Source organism: Rattus rattus, chromosome 15 (genome assembly GCF_011064425.1).
Source record: "Rattus rattus isolate New Zealand chromosome 15, Rrattus_CSIRO_v1, whole genome shotgun sequence".
Taxonomy (NCBI): domain Eukaryota; kingdom Metazoa; phylum Chordata; class Mammalia; order Rodentia; family Muridae; genus Rattus; species Rattus rattus.
The window spans coordinates 20,217,555-20,242,869 of NC_046168.1; the positions used below are offsets into that span (position 1 = coordinate 20,217,555).

General features: G+C 41.4%; 1 protein-coding gene across 2 annotated transcripts in view; it reads right to left on the minus strand.

Moving 5' to 3' along the window:
- Positions 1 to 25,315, minus strand: part of Dtna (dystrobrevin alpha) — a 358,388-nt gene that overhangs the window by 62,404 nt on the left and 270,669 nt on the right. The window contains exons 6-8 of one of the 2 annotated variants that reach the window (XM_032886201.1): positions 12,605 to 12,690; positions 4,646 to 4,800; positions 1,689 to 1,794 (exon numbers count right to left, since the gene is read on the minus strand). In XM_032886201.1, the coding sequence (XP_032742092.1) occupies positions 1,689 to 1,794; positions 4,646 to 4,800; positions 12,605 to 12,690 (347 nt within the window). Of the gene's footprint in view, positions 1 to 1,688; positions 1,795 to 4,645; positions 4,801 to 12,604; positions 12,943 to 25,315 lie in introns of those variants that run through there. The other variant, XM_032886199.1, reaches the window with a different exon arrangement.

Below are 25,315 nucleotides of genomic sequence, written 5' to 3' on the forward strand. Positions count from 1 at the left end.
ACACACTTTTCTGGGGTAGAAGGATAGGACCCCAAAAGATGAAGAAATTATTTGAACATGGCTCTGACTTAGACTGCCTGAGAGACACTTTACTTGTTTTGCTAGGAAATGTGAAGTGCCAACTTTGAGATTGAAGCTAACATATAATCAAATCCAAACTGTCTTCTTGCCATGAGCTAAAGATACTAAGACAGCAGCAGCAGCAGCAACAACAACAATAACAACAATAACTTTTTGCATTGTTGCTGTCATCTAACTGGCCAAGAAAAGTAATACAGATAGAATAAATGATGGTAAAAAGTAAAATGGGAGAAAAGAACATATCGTGTTCTTGGTGGGTTGTTGTTTAAAGAACACAACAAGCATCTTCTGGCTTCTGGGAAAGTCAGGGGTATGAGGTACGTCTGGGTAACCACACTGGCCAGATGCCTAAGAAACAGATCTCTGGTAGGTAACAGGAAGCACTGAACTGAAATCACAGTGTTCTGATTGGCGCACGGCTCTTTCACAGAGTTCTGATTGGCATACAGCGCCTTCACACCTTCACAGAGTTCTGATTGGTGCATGGCTCCTTACGGAGTTCTGATTGGCGCACAGCTTCTTCACGGAGTTCTGATTGGCGCACGGCTCTTTCACAGAGTTCTGATTGGCGCACGGCCCCTTCACAGAGTTCTGATTGGTGGACGGCTCCTTCACAGTGTTCTGATTGGCACATGGCTCCTGCACAGAGTTCTGATTGGTGCACAGCTCTTTCACAGTGTTCTGATTGGCACACAGCTCCTTCTGGGATGCCCACCAGAACTCTGACCCCATCCTGTCTCACAGTAGGTACTTACATGTGATTACATATATGTGATTTTTTGTAATTGCAAAGGAACTAGGAACTTTATTCTCTAAACTTTGTTCAAACTAAACTTAGGAATATTTAGAGACAACAGAGTCAGATGCTAAAAATTCCAAATGAGAATTTAAAACGAAGTCATCTTTCCCCAGTGTACATTAAGGTGACAAACAGACATGGGCTACATTATTTTCTATTCAAGTTGGAGAAATTCTGCGGTTTGACGGAAAAACTACAAACATTAAATAGAGGCTCTAGTTTGTTCTATGTGTAAATTTCTTTAAACCGTGTCCTAGGTTGTATTTTACATTTAAATCTGGATATGTCAATGGTAAACATCTCTTATATTAGAAACCTTTGCTATTTTTGAAAAGAAACATGCAGTGGAATTTACACTACCTTGTCTTTAACATAGATTTACTTAATGGATGGCTATCACATTGAACAGGTAGGTGCCATAAGGTGAGCAAGTTGCTGTCATTTATTGCTCTCACCTATTTCTGGGTGATTGCTTTGGGAAAAAATAGTTAATGTTTTAGATACCAGCATTGGACATTCCCTTCTAAAACAATCCTTTACTTGGGATTTTTCTATCGAACACAAGTAGCTTATAATTGAAGTTACAATTTATCACCACCATCACCACCACCATCGCCTTCACCTTCACCTTTATCTTCATTATTTTAGCATTCCTCACCCTAATGTTGTAGCATATAAGGTTTGATGAGTCAGGAGGTAGTTTCATTAGGGTAGTTTCCCTAAAACTGTCATGGGCTTCCTAACTGTAGCCTTTATGGTTGAATTTGAGCAATTTAAATAGCGTTTTGGCCCAGCAGTAACTACTCACCATTTTCTACATTTGCCAGTCGATGCAGAAGAGGCAGCCATACCAGACACTGTGGAGGAGGGTCTGACATGAGCGTGTCCAAGAAGCCATTTAAGGTGACCTTTTTCTGCACCAGAAAAAGAAAAACCACAAAAGCACAGTTCAGGGAACAATGTGAACTCAGATGCTACCATTTGATAATGAAGAAATAAGTCATTCAGTTAACTCCTCATGAAGGGAGAAGCAGAGCGTTCCAAAGGGTGTTGCTATACCTGTTTAGAACTGAAAACATCAGTGCCAAAATTACAGGAGACCAGGTCATCTCCACGGAGCCTGAGAGGGTAGCCAATCAGAAGAGTCTTAGCCATCTCTGAGTCAGCCAATCAGTCGCTCTCAGAGATAAGGGGCAGAGTGAAAACTGGGAGGGTGAAGAGCTAAATAAAGTCTCCACAGGCTTTAACTCAACAGCGTCTCAGGACATAGGCTAGGCACTCCCTGCAGGGTCCGCTGTGTGTGAACGATTTCCCTTCAGTTTCCCCAACTGCTTACACACTGGATATTTAGTGGCTAATAGGCTCGGTTCTGTTGAAATTTGGGAATAAAATAAATTGTGTGGTCTAGTGCTGAAATTATTTTATTTGAAAATTTGAACCAGAATATCAGAGTTGCTAGAACCTTAATAGTTTAGTAATGAGTCCCAGGTAGGCAGAGTGTTTTTAAGGCCATAACTTAGGGTCAACCCTGTGTCTCACTAATACCTGATTCTGGATCTATTAAATTTCTTATTAATCAGATTTTACAGGTTTAGTATTTCCTATAACATTAACTAGTTTAAACTTTCTATTGGGTTTATATGTGTGTTGCTGCTAAAATATACATAGAATAAAGTATTAGTAAGGAGACAGTATTTTAAAAAGATAACATAATTTATATGTCTAAAACAATTTCCTTTAATGTTTCCTTTAACAATTTCTATAATGTGCGGACTTTTCACCTATTTCAAACACATTTGGAATCAGCCCTGTCTGCCTGCCTGCCTGCCTGCCTGCCTGTCTGTCTGTCTATCTATCTATCTGTCCATCTATCTATGTATTTATTTATTTATATTACGTGTATGGATGTATGAGGGTTTTCTTGCGCATATGTCTGTGTACCACTTGGGGTCCATAGAGGACAGAAGGAGTGAGATCCCCTGGGACTAGAGTTACATAAGTTGGGAGCCTCCATGAGGATGCTGGGAATCAAACCCGAGGTCCTCTGTAAGAGCAGTCAGTGCTATTAACCCCCGAACCATCTCTCCTGTGCACCTCCTCACTGCCCTCAAGTTTCAGCCTTTAAAACTGTGGCTATACAACTAAGCAGAGCTTCCAGGGACTAAGCCACTACCCAAAGACTATACATGGACTGACCCTGGGCTCCAACTGCATATGTAGCAATGAATAGCCTAGTAAGAGCACCAGTGGAAGGGGAAGCCCTTGGTCCTGTCAAGACTGAACGTGATTGTTGGGGGGAGGGCGGTAATGGGGGGAGGATGGGGAGGGGAACACCCATAGAGAAGGGAAGGGGAGAGGTTAGGGGGATGTTGGCCTGGAAACTGGGAAAGGGAATAACAACTGAAATGTAAATAAGAAATACCCAAGTTAATAAAGATGGAGGAAAAAAACCTGTGGCTATAAAAATATTAAAGCAAAAATAAAGACTTGTATTTACATGTGTCACTTTTTAAATTTTTAGATAATTATATTTACCTGCTTTGGTTACTCAATCATATTGATACCATGGGACAATCTTTAGGATATTTTGAAGGAAATTTTTAATTGCTTTCGAACATGTAAGTCTTTTTAAGTCTGAAGGTCAGGTATAGAAAGACAAATACTACATGCTTTTACACACGTAGAAGCTAAAATTACTCATCTCAGAGAGTAAATTCCCTCGACACTGGGAAGAGGAAGAGGGGAAAAGGGACGGAGAGAAAAGGGTGTACCAGAGTGCGGCTGTATGCTGAGCACAAAGTGATGCCACTGACAGGAGAATGCAGGCCCAGGGCAGGGAGGAGGGATGCACAGGAGCACCTGAGCCCTCCTAAGGTTAGGGCTGAGACTGTGAAGACTTCCCAAAGACTCCCCTAGTCTAGATGGCGCAGGAGCCCGGTTAGCACCTAGTTCAGTCAGTTACATCTGTACTCATCATCGGGAGGATAGCGACGTTCTACAGATGCTGCTAGGAGCGGTACCTGGTGCACTTTGAACTTTGCAAATGGCTGAGGAAACACAGACTGATGATGTCACGTCTGGGTGAGCAGCGTGGTGGCTGCTGCGCCCGTTTCTTTTCCTTCAAACTTTGCTTTATGTTTTAATTGCACGGACTAAGTTAATCGTTTAAACTTTATACAATTGTAAATGGATGCTATGTGCGTGAATTTAGAGAGTACTACTGAATTGTATCGGGGAATAAACATATGGTCTTTCCATAGACCATATGATGCAGATTCTGTAAATTAAACCTTCCCTAGCAACAAGGTCTAAAGCATCGCTACGTCATATTGTAAAAGATTCAGGCAGCAGTGTTCATCGTGTATTGGACCACACGGGCAGTAATGAGGCACGTGAGAGGACTCCTGTGCTTCGATGGACATTGGCAGACCTTAGTGTGGCATCTGGCATACATCATTCAGGAGCTGAGTGACAGTTTGGCCCTATGATAATATAGAGACATTAATGAAAATGGTATCAAGGATATATGTTGCTGCAAAGACGAAATATACAGTAGAAATAATAAGCATGAAGTCTGGTCTTGGCGGCAAGCACTTGGCATTACTGCTATTCAGGTATCTTGTTGGTTGCTGAATCACAGGTCACCCATCAAAGGCCGGAAAGCTATACCCAGGCTGCTGCCATGAAGAATTTGGGCTTCTGAGCCTGGAAGTCATGCCCAGAAAGAGAAGAACTGTGTCTGAAAGGTTTGCTTTAGACAGTTACCTGTTGGGAGAAGCAGGATCTGGCTGACTGTTCTGTGTAACCAAACGAAGGACCTTCAAAAACTGCTGTGGGTAGTTTGAGAACCTCCCTAAGGAACTGGTCATATCTTCCATAAACCATCACTCCACTGGAGTCAGAGATCATTGAGAAAATATCTGGTGGAAAGAAAGTTTGAAGATGTTTACCACATAAGCATTCTAAGGTTTTATCCCAACATCTCTGATACAAAGAATGCAGAAGTATATTATTTGTGGAAACATGACATGAAAACTAATTTTCCTGCTGAGAGGATCTCATCACGACATCCAGTGTTTTCTTCTTGTTTCAAAACAGGACCTTGTTATATGTGTGGTGCCTGTTTGAAGGTGATTTGTAATTTGGGTAACGTTAACATCGTTTCATAAGACAGAAGGCGTCCTATTTTTTCTTGAGGTCAATTATCAGCTTATATATAATGCTGTAAAGATACGTTCTGTAGATGTAACAGATATTGTTGCAGTCTGAATGTGAGGTGTCCCCACAGGCTCATGAATACCTGGTTTGAATACCTGGTCCCCATCGAGCATCAGGTGGTGCTGTCTGGGAAGATCATGGATTCCCTTAGAAGTGGAGCCTAGCTTGATGCAGTTGGTCAGTGTGGGAAGACTTAGGGGTTCTCTTGCCTGGCTTCACTTCCTATTTTTTCTTTGCCACTGGCCTGCTGATGGGATGTACCAGGCTGGTGTTCTATTCCTGCCAACATGTATTCTCTACCACAACAGCTGAATCCCTCAGGAGCCACGAGCCAACAGAAACTCTCCCTTAAGTTGTTTCTGCCAGGACAGTTTATCATGGCAACCAAAAGGGAAGACAAAAATGCCAGCCTCTTAAGAAACAGAATGAAATTATCACTGTAGAATTTAGGGAGGTGCATGTATCATTTATCTCATTAGAAACTTAACCATTTATACCAACACTTGAGTAAGTTCCCACAGAGGCACTTTCCGACATTGTGGGAGGCCTGAGACTTATCAGGATGCTTCTGTGTGGAGAAGAGAAGCCTGCCTGGTCTCTGAGGTGAGACTGGGGTTTCAGATGATTTCCCAGAGCACTGCTGGCTTCACTGAACCTGTGAGCTCTCTCCTGCCATGGTGTGAGCTTAGTGAACACTTAACAGCTCGGTTCCGAAGGTGCTTCACAACCCCCCTGGAATGACCAGAAGGAGAGGATTTGCTGTTAGTTTGTCTCATGTTAAGTAGATGCCACTTTGTCATTGAAGCTGCAGGACAAAGTTTAGTAAGTTCAGTGAGCTACCTCTGTTCACTTTGAGTGTCATTTCTCAAGGTCAAATGTAGCCTGAGGACACCCCATTTATACTGTAACTACACATTATGCATATTGCAAGCTTTCACTGGATTATCTTTTTAGGATGTGACTTGACTCTCCTCACTTTAAATCTTCCAGATAAAAAGGATGCTTCAGAATTGATGGTAAGAGTGATATTGTAGAAATCCCAAGGTTAATATCCGAAATATACAAGCAACTCAAATAACCCAACAGTAAGAAAACAGCCTGGCTGAACACAGGCAGAGGGCTTAGACATTCCCCGAAGGAGGGCACACAATTGGTGAGAGGTCTGCAGAAATGCTCAATGTCAATGATCGTCTAACAAATATGAGTGGAAGCCACTGTCAGGCCACTCCAGCAAAAATGACAAAAAGTACAAGGTGAATAACTGTAGGAGAGGACTTAGACAAAAGGGAATAGTTGTAAACTGTTGCTGGAAATAAAAATTGCAGCCACTGTGGAAGTGAGTAACACCGTTAGAAAAAAATAAAATAAAATCACTACATGGTCCAGCAATTCTATTACTGGGGTGCAGCAGAGACTGAGGGAATGGCCAACTAATAGCCAGCTCAACTTGAGACCCATCCTATAGACAAGCACCAATCCCTGACATTATTAATGTTATCATTATGCTTGCAGACAAGCGTCTTGCATGGCTGTGCTGTGAGAGGCTCCACTCACCAAATGAGTCACACAGATGCAGACATCCACAGCTAAACAATAGATGGAGCTTGGGGACTCTTATGAAAGAATAGGAGAAAGGATTATAGCCCCTTAAGGGGGTAGGGACCCCACAGGAAGACCAACAAACTAGTTTTATTTAGGTATAACTTTAGATGCGTACCCAACACATATCTAAACGAAACTAGTTTGTTGTTGAAATATCTCTGCTTCCACATTTATGATAACATGCCTACAATAGTGAAGATGTACAACTGACCCAAGCTGAACAGATGAATGGATCAATAAGGGGGCAGTGGGGTAAACAGTACCATAGTGGAGTGCTCAGCCATAAAAGGAGGAACTCTTACCATCTGCAACAGTGGGATGAGCTCACAGGGCATTCTGCTAAGTGAAAGGAGCCATCCACACAAAGACACATGCTACACATCCAGACTCACGTGGGATATAAAGGTACTGATTTCAGAAGTAGAGTGTGGAATGGTGATCACCAGAGCTGGGGTGCTTAGACAGTCAGACCTGGAAACGTGTCATCAAAGCATATGCAGGTACCGCTAAGGAACAAGTTCAAGAGAGAGGCCACACAGTGGGGTGACAAGGTAATGAAATATGTGTTAGTAGAGTTGATGAATGCATGGTTCTCGTCACAAAATATTGCATAAAATGGGGTATGTTTGACCAGACAGATTTAACCATTTCACAGTGAATTTATGTGCAAAATGTATTCTAAGTAATGAATAAAAATAATTTTATGTCAATTGAAAAAGAAATTCAGTTTGAGCCAAAGTGTTGTCCTTGCCACCCCTGCAATGTTGTTTGCTGGCTGAGTTTTTAACTCAGGCTCTAGTCAAACTGGCCAAGAACAAATAAATCCAAAAGAGGCTGCTGGCAGGAAAACATGTTGATTAATTTTACTTGTAGAAGCTGAAACATTCCAATGGAGACAGAGAGAAAAGAAAACTTGGGAAAACCAGACTGGCTTTTTCATGGGAGCTGCCATCTTGCTTGCTTTGAGGCAGATGGACTCGTTCTAGCAGGGTCACCCTGTCTCCTCGAGGCTCTGATTTCCTAAGCCGGGTCACCTTTGATAGTACCTGGGCTTTTAGGCAACCTTTCTGTTCTGGTCTGAATGCAAATTACTCCTTCCCACCATGTTCACCTTTGAATACTTGGCATGACGTAGCTCCTGGTGGTTCCTTGATAGGTCATGAGGCATGATGCAGATATAAGCTGTCAGGGCTGGACCTTGAAGGATATCTCACCTCTGGTTCCCCTGATGTATCCTCATGCCTCCTGATCTGACGTAATATGATAAGCCACTCCATGCTCTCACTGCTGTGGACGGGATCCTGTCCTGCTTTTGTGCTGTTCTCAGTGTAGCAGACTGTTCTTTCTGAACTGTGAACCCAAGGAGATCATCCCCCCATAAGTGGCTTCTGTCTTTTTTAATTTAGTTGGGCAGAAGGAAAAGTCATGAACTTAATCTCTAACTAGAGCAATACTAGGGGTCCTCATGGTGGCCTTCCACTCACTTGACACTAAGGAGAACTTTCTCTGTGTTGAGGAAGGCTATCTAAGAGCCTGAGTAAGGGTAGACCACAGGGACTATCAGGAAGTGGTGCTAGATGGCTTACTTGGGTCATGAAAATAATAAGAAAGAACTCTGAAGTTGATATGAAAATAATTCATGCTTGTATTTTAGTTTTTGGCTTTAGGTGATAAGTTTGCAACATATATGAGTATGTGTATATAATGCAAGCTTATTTCAAGGATTCAATCAGTTAATAGACACAAAACACTCAGGATAACACTTCACATGTGGGACACAGTGGATACATTTTAGACATTTTTACAATTAATTTCATCCTGTATACTTTCTGTTGCTAACATTACCCACTCATAGGAAATCGCCTGTGGGAGTCTGTCTTGTGGCCCCGAATCATCTTAGAAGCCCCTCTGTGCTTCTTACAGCCACATAACATGAATTTGCCTCCATTGGCTCATTCAGCTACAACCAACCTGACACACACTGAATGGGGTAGCATTGCCCGAGTCGGTAATACATGGGATACCAGGATGTGGCTCTTGCCCTCTGGGAGGTGTGGTGGACTGAGAAAAGCCAGAAGGATGCCACGCAGAACAGCACAGACTGTAACACCATGGTGCAACTGTGGGAAGGGCAGAGTGGGTGCAGTGGGAGGAGCTGGTCAGGGCTAAGTGTGGAAAGACCACTGGGCAGTCGTCACAGAGGAGGGAGTAGGTTTAAGGAAACGGAGTCAGGACAAAGGGCAGTCAATGCGAGCACAATGTTCTCAAGAATCTTCGAGGAGCTGGGGAGTGGGGTCAGGGAACCAGGGCACAGCAGATGCTGACACCAGATATAAAAAGCCTTCGAATTACCGCGATGCAGTTCAGATTGTGTCTGGATGATGTCAAGGGACATCAAAAAGGATTTCAAGCCTGGAGGCACTTGTGAAGGCAGATCAACCCAATCAGAGAGAGAAAGTCGATGGATGCAAGACGTTTGCTGTAGTGTAGGTCTTCTGAGCTAAAGCAAAGCAAGCAAACGGACAGACAAGCCCCCCAAACCCAACAAACACAAACAAAACACATAGAGACTATAGACAAAATATGGCATCCCAGGTTTCTGTCCTTGGACTTTGAATTTCTTTAAGATCTGGATACCTGGGGTTGGAGTGTTGACTGAGTTGGAATAGTGTTTGGCGTGTAAGCATGAGACCTTAATTTGGTCCACAGAATTATGTAAACATGCTAGGGGTGGTGGAGCATGCTTGTAATTTTAGCACTAGGAAGGCAGAAACACAAGGACCCTTGGAACTCACTTGCCAGCCAGTCTAGTTTAATTAGTGAGCTCCAGGCTAATGAGAAATCGGGTCTCAAATGAGATAGACAAAATTCCTCCATAAGATAACTAAGGTTGTCCTCCGGCTTCCATCATACATGCACCCAAGAATACTTGCACACATAGATGGGAGCATGTGTGTATGCACATGGGCTTGTATGCAGATACACTGGACATATTTCAGAAGAACCAACCAATAGGACTGGTTAAGAGACAAACAACTGTTCCAACCCATTAGAGTTAATTACAAGATGAGACCAAACCGAAGAGGAGTATACACTAGGTCACTTTATGTTTGTGGTGCTCTGCTGCGCACCACAGAAAGCACCCTTTCCTCCATGGGCTGCACCAACAGTGCCACCAGGAGCAGCACGGTGAGCACCATGCATATTGGTTGGTGTTGACCCTTGAGTAGCAGAGAGTATGATGTAAAATGGAGTTAGTGCTCCTCTTTATTGCATTGGTAATCATTTAATAAAATTTGCTTCATTTTCTGTTGTTTTTTCCCCTTTTGCTTTTAAAAATTCAGCCAATTATCATTACTCTGTTCTTTCCAATAAAAAGGGACAAGTTGGAACAAACTAAATATTTTATCCCCATGCACAAAAATAGAAACATTGCTAATCAAGCCTGCTGTGATATTGGCTTAAATACATTAGAGACTTTTGCAGAAGCGAAAAGAAAAATCCAAATCTGTAAAACTTCCAAATACTTCATTTTTACTTTTTCTTACCACGAAAGTAGCAAAAGAAGTCATGACTTGTCTGCTTTACCACTAAGACAAGAGCCAGCAAAGGAAAAGTTTATTAAAAAACCCTTGATCCCATTTACCAAGAGACAGTCATGGCTGTATGTGGCTGGATTGTCTCATTCAGTCAATAACTGTTATTGAAACTGGAAATATTGGTGATGAAGGATATTCATTTTGTACTAATATTTTGCACAGATTTTTCCCAATCAGATTGCTTTCAATTATAGTCAAGATCAAACTGCCTTCAACATAATTACCTGGAAGCCATTCAAACCATCTTCCTGGGATCACTAATCTAAGAGTGACTCTTTAGTTCAAGGACTAGGGACATAAGATGGTAATTGAGGTCCACTGCTCTTGATGTGGGAATGAGATGTATGATGGTCACACCATGTACTTTTCATTAAAGTTTGTGACACGAGGACCTTGAGCCTCCAATGGGATTTCTGCTGTGTTAAAGAAGACTGACCCAGTAAAGTGCAGCCAAAAATTAATCAACCAAACTAAACCAAACTAAATCAAACCAAACCAACCAACCAACCAACCAACCAACCAAAAAAACAACCCAAATAAACAAACAAACAAAATCAACCCCTGCTCCAAATCGACTTAAAACTGGCTTGAGCTTTTAAACTGTGTTCATACTATCAACTGCTTGCCTAGCAACTATGGATTTGATGCATAGCTCAAAAATGAATGTGCATGTGTGCATGTGCACATGCATGTGCATGTATCTGTGCTAATGTCTTATGTGTATGTAGAGATCAGACAATCTCTAGGAGCTGGTTCTCTTTCTCCACTTTGTACAATCCCAGGATTAACCTTAGGTCTTCAGGCCTGTGTGCGACAGCCACTGTTATCTTGCTAGCCTTCATTTCAACTCTGATCCTGCCTAAAAGGAAGAATGGCTCTTCCTGGCCCATGATGTGAAGATGAATGATATGTCTGCCATATTTTTCTTGTACCAGTAACAGTTTTAGCGAGTGGCTTAGGCTGGGAAATGAGACCGGCCAGGCCAAAGAGTGACAGGTGTTTGCCAAGATGGCTGTCCCCAAAGGATGACAACATCTGAATCCCAGGAGAGCTGAGCAGAAGAGTCTGGGTCTTCCATGACAAGGACTTGCTGGCCTCATGAAAGCGTCAGAGGGTCCTGACATTTAGAAAAATGCCTTTAATCAGTTTGGCTCAAGCTTACTCCAGTACAGGGTTCTTTCATTCATTTATGTGTGAGTACGATATTGAATAATTGTTAGAAGATGCTTTTGAAGATATTAATTCTTGAACTGTTTCTCTAATGTCCTCAGCATAAACAGCCAACTGTGACAAACATGATGGTAACAGTCAGGTTCCACTGGATTTTTAACCTCTGGTTCAGTTCTTTTTGTTAAACTTTCTTCATTTGGCCTTATCTTGAAGAAAATGCCCCCTAGATAATTCTGAAGCCATTTAAAGAACAAAGAAAAAGCCACTGGCTCCCAGAACTACTGGTTTAGTATTTCCCAGGAAAAATTGAGGGGGAGAGTTTTTAATTTCTTTATCTCCTAGGCCAACCAAAGAGAAACTAATGGGGCCCAGGATCTGAGTGGGCTTCTCTGACTTCCGGTGCATTGGCTATTCCATGAAAGAAAATTATGGAAGTGAAGGAAGTTGATGCCTCCTCAGTTTTGACATCCTTTCCTTAATTTGGCTATTCAGGGAGAAAATGTTCCTGCAGTATGTCAAGTTAGAATCCAAAGGAGTAAAGGTTTTTCCTTCTTTTACTCTTTCCTTTTTGACTCTTCAGAATCTAACAAGAAGAAAGGGAGGTGGATACTCCATGGCTAGCAGAGCTGGGAGGCACCCTCCAGGTTTACTAAAACCCCAAAGTTGAGTTACAGAAGGAAATTAGGGATTAAAGAAATAAAATCATGTCCACAGTGTAACTTAACATTAATGGCATTCCTGGGCTGACAACATGGATGATCAGAGCCCTGGTCATGCCCTTTCTAACACAGCACTCCATGCCAAACTCTAAGGTAAATGACTAGGTGAAATACCAACATTGACATCATTGAATCAGAGAAAACTGAATACTTTGAGATCAGAAAGATTCCAGTTGGACGTACTCAGGAAGTTAGAAATAGTGGTGATTCAAAAGTAGAGGGAATGTCCATTTTATTAATATTTATATAATGTGGAAATAGTTTTATTATAAAATTTAAAGTCCAAAGAAGACTGCGTTTGGAGTAGTTCTCACAGAGGGAGTGAAGGCAGAGATAGACAGGGGACATGACAAGGATAAGAGAGGATGTCAGGGGCACAGCAGGGAGGAGCAGAGTGGGGACAGGGGGTAACTTACATCTTAACTTGTCCATGATCTTCCCTCCACACAATGTAGCCAAAGCCATCTTGACCGCAAATACTGAGATTTTACCATGGCCTTCCCTGTTTAAGGATAACAGAAAAAAAAATGATGTTATTTAGGGTGCTTCTAATAAATAATGTTGACATTTTCTGCTCTGCAGACATTGTAGGATACACGGCTGCATGCATTATGCAGACACACCTTAGAAAAGGTTGTGAATACGATTCACCACACATTGTTGATAAACTGTCTGTGTGAGGCTTTGTTTTGCAAGAGACATCAGAAACTCCTAGCTTATTTGCTGTACATGTCACTTGCTCAAAATATAGTCTGGTAGCCAGGAAATATGACCTTGATAGCAATGGGTTCCTATAACAAATTCTGCTTTTTTCTCTGGGTTTCATGAAATAATTTTATGCATGATCTAGTCTCTTATAATTTATTCAAACAGACTTCAGAAGCTTCATATTTTATTTCCTTAGAGAATTTTTAAATTTCGTTAGGTTAACTATGTGGATTTTTTTCAAGTTCAACTTTTATTTATTAATTTGATATCTTATTTTATTTTATTGTTGAAAATAGATTCTTCTCTCATACAATACATCCCAACCACAGTTTGCTCTTCCTCCACTCCCCCCAGTCCCCCTCCCAGATCCACTCCGTCTTCATTTCCCTGCAGAAAAGAGCAGGTCCCCGAAAGACAACCTTTAAGGACACATTCTTTTCAATGGCTATCATTTTCGGAATACACATCAATTATTTGAGTGTGATATGTTTGCTCTAAAAAGACAGCTAGTATTTTAAGAGGTTGAAAGACAGGAGCCGGGGCTGGATGATGGCTCAGTGAAGTACATGCCATCAATGTATGAGGACCTAAGTTTCGTTCCCCAACACCTACCTCAAAGCTGGGTAGGGTGGCATATATTTGTAATAGCACTGCCAAGGAGGCAGAGCCAGACAGACCATTAGCCTGTCTAGCGAAACTAAAGAGCTCTAGGATCTACTGAGAGAACTTGTCTGAAAAAAACAGATCAATAGTTCTTAGAAACACATGCAGGATTTCTCAATAAAATACTTGAAAGCACAATTTAAAAACGCATCAAGAAGATCATCCACCATGATCCAGTAGGATTCATCCAGAGATGCAGGGATGATTCAATGTACATAAATTGATAGATGGGATCCACCATGTACACAAACGAGAAGATAAAAAACATCTCATCTTATTAGATGCAGAAAGGGCCTTTGACAAAACCCAACAGCCCTTTGTGATCAATGTCCGGAAAAGATACATACAGAGGCAGTACAGAGCAAGGCCACAGACAACATCAACTTAAACAGAGAGAAACTGAAAATATCTTTACTAAGATCTGAAACAAGGTAGGGGTGTCCACCTGCCCCATTCCTATTTAATACACTACTTGAAGTCTTAGCTAGAGCAACAGGAAATCTGGCAAGGACCAAGAGGATACAAATAGGAAAGAAAGAAGAACAATATCCTCATTTGCGTATGACATGGTTTTATATTTAAGACCCTAAAGAGTCTAGCAGGAAACTTCAATAGCTAATAAATACTTTCAGCAAAGTAGTGGTACATAAAATGAATACACAAAAATCAGTGGCCTTCTCATATGCAAATGGCAAACATGCTGAGAGAGAAATCATGGAAACAGTACCTTTCACAATAGCTTCAAAAATATCTTGGGATAACTCTAATCAAGGGTGTGATAGACTAAAGTATAAGAAGAAGACTCCAGGAGATGGAAAGATCTCCCATTCTCATGGATCGGGAGGATTCATAGTGTGGAAAATGACCAACCCAACAAAAGCAATCTACAGATTCAATAAAATCCCCATCAAAATTCCAACAAAATTCTTCACCATTGAGGAATAACCTTCAACTTCATATGGAAACTCAAAAAACCCAGAGAGCAAAAGCAATCCTGAGAAATAAAAGAATGGCTAAAAGTGTCACCACCCCTGATTCTACACTGTAATACAGAGTTATAGAAATAAAATCAGTATGGTATAGCATAAAAACAGATACACTGATCAATGGAATAGAATTGAAGACCTGAGCATCACTACACAGGTACAGACATTTGAATTTTAAAAAGAAGCCTTAAAACATACATGGGAGGAAACACAGCATCTTCAACAAATAGTGTCAGTCAAACTGGGAAGCGTCAAACATGTAGAAGAAGGAAACTATAGGGATGTATATTACCTTTCACCAAAAGCTCAACTCCAAATAGATAAAGGATCTAAACGCTAAACCAGGAAACAGGAAAGATAGTAGGGAATTCACTCGATCTCATTGGCACAAGAAAGACTTTTTGACCAGGAAGCCAAAAGCAGAGGCACCAAGACCAACAATTAATAAATAGGAATGCTCAAAGTTAAAAAGCTTCTGTATAGCAAAGAACACCATCATTTAAGCCAAGTAGAAGCCTATAGAATGGAAACAGTCTTTTCCAGTCCCAAACATCCAACCCTCTCCCTGAAACACCAAGAAAGCAATTCAATTTGAAATGGGTTACAGTACCAAGCAGAGTTCCCAGTTCTCACAGATGAAACACAAGTGGCTGACACTTAAAATGTTTAATATCGGAGTTGGGGATTTAGCTCAGTGGTAGAGCACTTTCCTAGCAAGCACAAGGCCCTGGGTTCCGTCCCCAGCTCCGAAACAAAAGAATAAAAAAAATGTTTAATATCCTTAACCGCCAGAGAAATGAAAATTAAAGTTGCTGTGGGATTTCATCTCATACCCTTTAAAATGGCCATGGTCAATAAAAAAATGGCTGCAGATACCAGCAAGGATGTTAGAAACACTTACTTCTTGCTAGTAGAAAACTGGTATGGAAATCCTGGGGAAGTTTCTCAAAAAGCTGAAATTATATGTACTACAAAATTCAGCCGTACCATTCTTGGGCATATGCCCAAAGGACTCTATGTCATTACAGAAATATTTGTTTATCCATGTGCATCAATGTATGTTCAGAATAGCCAGAAATTGTAAACATTCTAGATGTTCACTAACTGAAGAATGAATACTGAAAATATACTACATTTATGCAATGGAATATTATTATTCAATTGTTAAAAATGAAATTATGAAACTTGCAGGTAAATAGATGGAGTTAGAAACAATCGCCCTGAGTGAGGCATACCAGACCCTCAAAGACAAATATTACGTGATTCTGTCTTATGTATAGATGTTAGCTTTTAAGCTTTTGATATGTGTGCTATAATCTGAATAACCACAGAGGTCAGGGAAATTGTAAGAGACCGGGGAGGAGGGTATCTCGTAAGAAAGGGAACAAAGAATACACTGTTATAGAGACACAAAGGAGAGACTGGAATAGCAGGGTTAAATGGAGAAGAAGTGAGAGGGTAGGGAAAAGGAGGGAACATGGGGAGGACAATTAACACTACATGCTCTTAGAAAATCCAAGGGAAACTTACTACTAAAGAAGCTTCCAGATACATATTAGCTGACGATACCACTTATATGTGCCTTTGAGCTTGTGCTCAGCTAGAAGTGCCACCTTTACTGACTAGCGTTTACGGTGCTAGAAGTGCGTTTACTGTGCTTGCCATGGGAGAAGATAAGTATTCATCTGTCATTCAAGCAGGAACCCTGTGACCTACAACAGCCCCTGCTTGGAACCCTGGGACCTACATCAGCCCCTGACTGGGACCCTGGCACCTACAACAGCCCCTGCCTGCAAGGTACACTGGTACAATAGTGGCACAAATGTTATGGGAGTAACCAACCAGCTTTTGATTGGGTTAAAGACCCACACTGCAAGATGAAACCCGTATCTCACACTGCTAAAGTGGCCAGGCACCAGAGACTAGGATAGCTTGTGAGCCCTAGGGGGAAGCTTAGTACTATTATCATGTTAGAGAGCCACAGCTATATATAATCTATCAATCTATGTATGTATGTATGTATGTATGTATGTATGTATGTATGTATGTATGTATCTATCATGTATGTATGTATGTATCTATCTATGTATCTGTGTATCTATGTATCTATCTATCTATGTATCTATCTATCTATCATGTATGTATCTATCTATGTATCTATGTATCTATATATCTATCTATCATGTATGTATGTATCTATCTATGTATCTATCTATGTATCTATGTATCTATCTATCTATCATGTATGTATGCATCTATCTATGTTTCTATGTATCTATCTATCATGTATGTATGTATCTATCTATGTATCTATCTATCTATCATGTATGTATGTATCTATCTATGTATCTATCTATCTATCTATGTATCTATCTATGTATCTATGTGTCTATGTATCTATCTATCTATCTATCTATCACGTATGTATGTATCTATGTATGTATCTATGTATATATCTATGTATCTATGTATCTATGTATCTATGTATCTATGTATCTATGTATCTATGTATCTATGTATCTATCTATCTATCTATCTATCTATCTATCTATCTATCTATCTATCTATCTATCTATCTATCTATCATTCTATCTATCTATCCATCCATCCATTCATCTATTCTACCTACTTACGTACCTACCTACCTACCTACCTACCTACCTACCTACCTATATATGTAATCCTCTTCTAGTAGGTGGTAATTAACACAGAGACCCACAACTGAACAATATGCATAGAGTAGGAGAGTTTGGAGCACTCATTCTAAATTAAATATCTTCATCAAACCCCTACCCTGATGCTTCAGGGCTCTGTGTGAAAGTGGGCACAGAAAGACTGTAAGCCAGAGGTGGTAGCTGATGGCAAGGAAATGGTGTTATTAAGACACAACAGGACTAATGCACATATGAACTCATAAAGACTGATAGCACAGCGTGTACAAGACCTGCACATGTTCAAACCAGACAAAATCATCCCAGCACAGAAAAGGGGCAGTAAGCATGAAGTTCTATTCCTAAGGAAGCTACTGCAACTGATACCTGCTGGGAGAGGGAAAATGATGTCTTTCAATGGAGTTCACTTAGCAGCACAACTCTGAGGCAGACCCTATGATCAGGAGTAGTTGGTCAACACCAAACAGAGCCCATGGTTTTTGTTTTGTGTGCTTTTGTTTTGCTTTGGCATTTTTGCCTTTTTTGTTTTGATTTTTTTTTTGAGAAGCAGAAAGAACGTGAAGTTGGGTGAATAGGGATGTAGACATAGGGAGCTTCTGGAAGTAGGGAGGATCTGGGAGGAGTTGGGGGAGGGGAAATAATATAATCAAAATATATCACATGAAATAAAAATTTTAAAAGCCAGTAAATAAAAAAAATAAGGTGGAGAGTGAAATAAGAAGGCTCTTATGGCAACGTCTGACGTACACACACTGACACACACTCACTTTCACACTCACACACACTCACACATATACTTACACATACTCACTCTCACAGACATACATATTCATACACACACATACACTCACACACATATATGCATACTCACACACTCATACACTCATGCACTAACACACTCATACACTCACACACTCATAAACTCACACACACATACTTATACTCACACATACTCACACACACTCACATACACATACTCACATACACTCACACATCCTCATATGCACTCACATACATTCACACTCATTCACATGCACATACGCATACACTCACATACACACACACATTCACACTCACAAACACATCCTTACACTCACTGTCACACATGCATGCGGACATACACATATACACACATACATACACATTCTCTCATCACACACACACACGAACACATGGCCTTGACATTGATAAAAGTAGGAGTTCTCTTTGTACTTCCAGAACTAACAGAGAGGCTGCCAATTCATTAAGTTATGGAGTATAACGAACATGTCATTCACAAAACACATTTGTAGAACAGTGTTTCACTGAAGCTATGACCATCTGGAATTGTTCATTCTAATATCTCTAGAATAAAAAAATGTCAATATTCATGGCTATGAGGATTGCTACTCTTAAGAATGACAAAAAGAATAATCAGCAGAGAGCAGAGCTGGCTGTGCCTGAGAGTGTCACATCTATCCTGGCGGATACACTGGAGCCTGACTGCAGGGACAGCAGTTAGATACATAACCACATCAGCTTTTCACCGGAAATGTGAAGTCTAAGTGCAGCTGATTCCTCACTAGTGTAAAAGTTCAGAGAACGCCCCAAAGAGTTATTACAATTTAGGGTGTCATTTCTTATTAAACATTTATTTTTAAAATAAAGTAGCACAATTGTACTTGTCGTAAGGTTTCCTTTTCAATGTACAGAGGCCAGTTCTCGACGCACGCTTGTTCCCATTTCTTGCCGCTGTCTTCAGGCTCAATGGAAAAGAGTCTGGTTTTATGTCAGTTATACCAGACTGCTGCCTCTTGCCAACTGTTCTTTTCTGTTAGAGCTTGATCTCAAAAGCCTATCAAATTGTTCTCTTAGTACCCAACAAGATATTTCTGAGAATCAGATAAATCCGAGCAAAATTATGAAAGGTACAACCGGAAGTTGCTTGTAAATTCCTGTTTTCCTAAAGCCTTTGTTTTCCTTGATACTTTGTTGCCACTCCCGGGAGGCAAGCCAGCTTTTCTAGACAATGAGAAGAGGAGAGCACGTTCATACTCTTTGTCTGAAAACTATATGGATAACTGTGGAATCTATATTAAAAACCATTAATTATGTTAAAATGGACTTCATTGTAATCAAAATGAGCAGGGTTTCCCAGGATCTACCTTACTAAAAACTGACTGGCTTCAGCTAGGACGTTATTTTTAGAGGAAAGGTTATGGCAAGGAAACTGTTGAGAAGAACAGATCCTGACTGACTTGTGCTACCAACCTGACCTCAGTACAGAGCTCACTTTCTCCACCTTGCCGAGGGAGGTTCCTTTTTGAAGCTATGGAATCGAGTGCCATATTTCACCTCCATATGTGAGCTCTGACTCTGGCTCTGACGAATGCTTTCTCGAAAAGGCAGAAAACCTTATTCCTCATTTCGGAGTTCTCAAACAGGAAGGGCTTGTCTTGTGCACAGATTTGTATCTGGAACCTCATTTCATGTCCTCTCATTATTTATCTGCCCACAGCTCATTACGCACACATCTCATAGAATGCTCTTAGTGAACCCATAAATAAAAAAAGAAACCTTCTGACTTACAGTGTCAGAAATGTTTAAGTGAAAATTTATGTCCCTTGCTGCCTTAAGTTGGAAGTGATGGCATCTATACTTGCTTTGTTTTCTTTGAGGGTATTGGAAGCAGTCTATGAATGAACACAAGCCTTCTGACTGGCCCTGGTATCTCTCTGAGCTTCCTGCAAAGGTTGTGGGACACCAGGGAAATACTTCTCCTGATCCTGGGCAAGGTGAGTTTGCAAGGAGTTTTCCAGCTGGGGTGGAGCCAATGATTGTGACCCCCTTTACTCCCTGGAATTCCGTCTCCTGTCCATTCCAAGGGTATATATGACAAAAGATGAGCGATATTAAGAACATTCCATTTGTTTGCTACTATAAATATTTGGGAAATGACTTTATTCCAGTTAAAACAAAAGATTTTCCGTGACAAAAACAACATGGCAATTGCCAGGGAAGAGTGGACAATGGCGGCTGTGAACTTAGGGTGTCCTCAGCTCCTAGGTATCATCACAGGAGTAGCAGAGGAAACAAGGGACATCTGGGTATAGCCGCTCCTCTGGGCTTCCCTTTCTGTCTGTCCCTGCAGTCTTAAGACTGAACAGTATGTTGTGCAGGGACACAGGGAAATGGCTGTGTACTTTGTAATAAACTTGCATTAGGTATTGGAATATTGTTTTTTAATTCAAAAGGCAGAGAATTTTTGGCAGAATTCTGGGATAATTTTAGAGCCTAGCAATTGACGGTGCCCTGGTCTTTTTTCTAAAGCACCTGGTGCTCAGTATGAGCACAGCTATTTAGTAAACCCTGTAAGGCGTGGCATGTGACACAGAGCATAGCCTGCCAGGATTCGGTGTCTTCTATGTAAGACTGTGGTAGGATCTTCCCCTAATAAACATTACAAGGGACCAATCACTGGGCGAGTGTGTGAGACTTCCGGCTTGGACAGAGGAAGAGAAGGGAGGAGGAAGGAATGGTGCTGGTTTTGGATGCAGAGGAGCAAGGAGGCGGGCACAATGTAGGAAGCTGGAGGCTGTTGTTCTGAGACCTGAGGATTTCTAACAGAATAGTTTGTAAAATTAAGATTCTTTCCTCAGTCTTGGCTCCACACTTTGTCTCTGTATTTGTCCCTTGAGTGTTTTGCTCCCCCTTCTAAAAAGGACTGAAGCATCCACACTTTGGTCTTCCTAAAGGCCATCCAGAGACTGCCCCACCTGGGGATCCCTCCCATATACAGACACTAAACTCAGACACTATTGTGGATGCCAAGAAGTGCTTGCTGACAGGAGCCTGATATAGCTGTCTCCTGAGAGGCTCTGCTAGAGCCTGACAAATACAGAGGTGGATGCTTGCAGCCAACCACTGGACTGAGAACAGGGTCCACAATGGAGGAGTTAGAGAAAAGACTGAAGGGGCTGAAGGGGTTTGCAACTCATAGGAAGAACAACAATATCAACCAAACCAGACCCCCCAGAGCTTCCAGAGACTAAACCACCAACCGAAGAGTACACATGGAGGGACCCATGGCTCCAGCCACATATGTAGCAGGGGATGGCCTTGTAGTTCATCAGTGGGAGGAGAGGCCCTTGGTCCTGTGAAGGCCCCAGTGTAAGGGAATGTCAGGGCAGGGAGGCAGGAGGGAGTGAGTAGGTGGGTGGGTGGCTGGAGCAACACCCTTATAGAAGCAGGGGGAGGGAAGATGAGATGGGGTTTTCTGGAGGGGAAACTGGGAAAGGAGATAACATTTTAAATGTAAATAAAATATCCAATAAAAAAGATGCTAGATTCTGCGCCCAGCGATTGTGTTACCTGTTGATTCTAAACTAAGATTGTGTGGTGTTTGCCTTCACGTGGCGATTCAACTGAGTTCCCAAGAAAGGTACTGTGGAAGAGCATGGTGTGCAAGGGTGCATCCCAGCCAGCCATGGGAATTTGGAAGCATGGGGGTGTGCATGGCAACAGGCAGCTATGGGAGTTTAGTGAGACAGGAGGAGAGAGCCCTGGTTCAAAGGAGAGAATATGGTCTCAGCCTGTCTGAGGCAGTCTCTTGGTGCGAGCTGGTATTAGTGTGGGATGTTTCTTTTTTATATTTCACGCTACATATGATAGCCTACATTGTGGTCACAACACAGACTCTCGTGCTATAATGTACAATAGTTTAGCTTACTTCTGCCAGTATAACCAGGAAGGTCATACGTGTGAACATTATCTTAATATTCTGAAACATACAGACTAAGTCTGAGAGGAGGAAAGGCATGTTAATTCTCATACTGTAAACAGGAAATAGAAAGTCCTAAAAGAAAATGATAGTATGTATGTATGTATGTATGTATGTATGTATGTGTGTGTGTGTATGTGTGTGTATGTATGTGTGTGTATGTATGTGTGTATGTATATGTATGTATGTGTGTGTGTGTGTGTGTATGTATGTATGTATGTGTGTATGTATGTATGTGTGTATGTATGTATGTGTGTATGTATATGTATGTGAGTGTATGTATGTGAGTGTATGTATGTGTGTGTATATATGTATGTGTGTAAGTGTGTGTATGTATGTATGTAAGTGTGTATATGTATGTATGTATGTGTGTATGTATGCATGTATGTAATTATTTAGTTGTTCATGCCATCCATTGCAATGCTGTACCATCTGAAGCTGTTTATTCTTCGTGAGTCTCCCCAGCATCACCTCCTCCCCCGGAACCTTCTGATAACAGAGCCAAATCAGCACTGTTATTGACCCACACAAATGCCAGCTGCTTCTCACAACTACTGAACAGTTAGCACCCCTTATGTCTGCTTGTGAAATGCTCCCACAGGTTCCTGTGTTTGAATATGTGATTGCCAGCTGCTGGTGCTGCTTGGGGAGGCTGCAGATAAAAGGTGGTGCCGAGTAGGAGGAAGAGAAGCCAGGCCTTATAGATTATGGTCAACCTTGCTTCTGGAGCTCACCCTGCTTCCTGGCCACTATGTCTATCCATCTGTGTTGCAAACTCCTGCAGTTCCTGACAGTGCAAACCCATCTGCCATGATGGATGGTGCCTCTAAAATTGTGACTCAAAGGAAGCCTGTCCTTCCCTTAGGTCATTATCGGGTACTTTGTCATAGAAATGAGAAAAGCAGCCCACATGTAACCCGTGTTATCATTGGAGGATCTGTATTAGAAATGCAGCTTGAAAGGCCACTCTCTATAATACTGGTCACTGCTGTAATAGGACTTTGAGTGAACCAGGTATGTATGGGAATGGTATTGGCTAAAAAACCAAACCAAACCAAAAAAATCAAACTAAAAAAACAAAAACAAACAAACAAAAAAACCCCAAAACAGTGGCCATTGTCATCATATAACCAACTTTGTGAGAAAGCATCTTAAAGGGAAAGATGTGACTGGACTGAAAGATAATAAGATTATGATTAATTTTGGATTATGATTGGATTTTGCTTGACTAATCCTCATGTCTCGGGAGCTGTTTATGAGGAGAAGAATGAGGTACAGTCCCACTCTGCAGTATCTTGTGGGAGATGGCCAAATGAACAGTCGAGCATGCTCTCTGAGAGGAGGAGAATGTTGTTCAATGAGTAGAAGGACTGGAAATGATGGTCAACTTGACTGTGAAAGGCAAAGGGCTCCCAGAGCGCCAGAGCTGGTGACCCCCTCACAACGGTTTCTCCAGAGCACCAGAGCCAGGGACCCCCTAACCAAGGGCTCCCCAGAGCACTAGAGTCAGGGACTCTGCATTGTAGACACCTAAGAATGATCTTCATCTTACGTCTTTCTGCCATGTTACTTCTCTTTCTGCTTTACTCTACCCTAATGTAAAAACACAATATCAGAAGTGAAGCTCCTCCAAGCTCTTCAGAGGGATTTCCTCGATTGGGATATGGACAAAAGGTGACTGTGATGGCTGGTTAGCACTGGCTGGTGAGTTCTGAAGGAGGATGTGACAGTGGAGGGCTCCTGGTAGCAGAGGGCAGGTGGCAGGCCACCTCCTGAGGGTTTATAGAAAGAAGGGATCGCGCTCTGACTCCATCGTCTCCCCTCACCGCTTCTGTCTCCATCTCTTGCCACTTCTTTCCCCATTCTGTCCAGGACCATCGATCTATTTCTCCAGAGACTCGAGGAAAGTGAGGCCATGGCCATGGAGCAGATCTGTTTACAAGTTGGGTGTTCCCAGGCAAACAGCCATTTTGAGATGGAAAGCCCAGAAGAACAGTTTCTCTAAACTCGAGGACTCACCTCCCCTACGACAGTGTTGAGTGTGACATAGGCCAGTGAGTCCTGACATTCAAGGTTCCCTTCGTTGGTGGCAGTGACTTTCATGAGGAAGACCCTGACAGAGGTGTCTTGTGGCTGTAGAGCTGTTTCCTGTCTGTGGGGAGCACACTGTATGAAAACTGAGATCCAGATATTTTGAGCTGTGGGGGAAATGCTCTTCTTGGGGAGCTATGGTATAGGAAGATAAATGTGTTTTCCTAGGATATATTCAAGTAAAGTGGGCTTTAGTGATAATTCCGGGATCCAAATGACTGAGTCTGATAAATTTTAAGGCCCTGCCAAAAGCAATGAACACTTTTCTCTGAAAACAGATTCTTATTCTACATGGGTTGCACTCTGTCTACTGTCTTTCCTAATTTTAAAACTGTGACCTCCTTAGAGTGCAGGGTCTTTATGCACCTCATGCTTTTTCATGGAGTTTCCAATTTAAAAATATGTTCATTCAAAATGGGAGACAACCCCTGAGAGATGTCAGAGAGTGGGTAACACCAACAGCACATCCTGGGCTTTACTAGTATCGAGCTCATTCTGATCTGTCAAAATAGAATGAATTGCTTTAAACATGGGCTCCGTAGTGGGTGGTAGGAAGTGACATCATGTCTTCACACTGGAGCTCATTTGGGTAAGCATAATTTTACTATTATAAGAAGTAGAAATGAACATTTATTTTATTCTTTAACATTACATTTGTAGCGAGCAGAACTTTCTGGCATTTCACATTGAAATTTCAAAAACTGTCAGAGGAAATACCTGGCACCAGTAAGACTTCCTACTTAGCTATTCTATGCCAGGTGAGAGAAAGGGGGGATCCTTCCAGAGTAGAGTTTCAGTTCTGTGTTTATAAGTCTCCTTCAGTGAGGACTAGTCAAATATACAGGGGCTTCTAATCTATCGGAAGAGCTGGGGGTGGTATTTTCTCTATTTTTCTGTGATTCATTTCTACTTCTTACCATAGTGTGTGTGTGTGTGTGTGTGTGTGTGTGTATACATATATATATATGTCTGTGTTTGTGTGTGTATGTATATGTATACACATATATATGTGTGTGTTTGTGTGTGTATGTGTGTGTATGTATATGTATAGTATATGTATACATATATGTGTGTATGTATATGTATACATATATATATGTGTGTGTTTGTGTGTGTATGTATAGTATATGTATATGTATACGTATACATATATGTGTGTTTGTGTGTGTTCCATATATATATTACATAGAACTCAACTGGCCTTGAAATGATTCTGCAGCACTATCAGCAGCTATTTAGGGAACACTT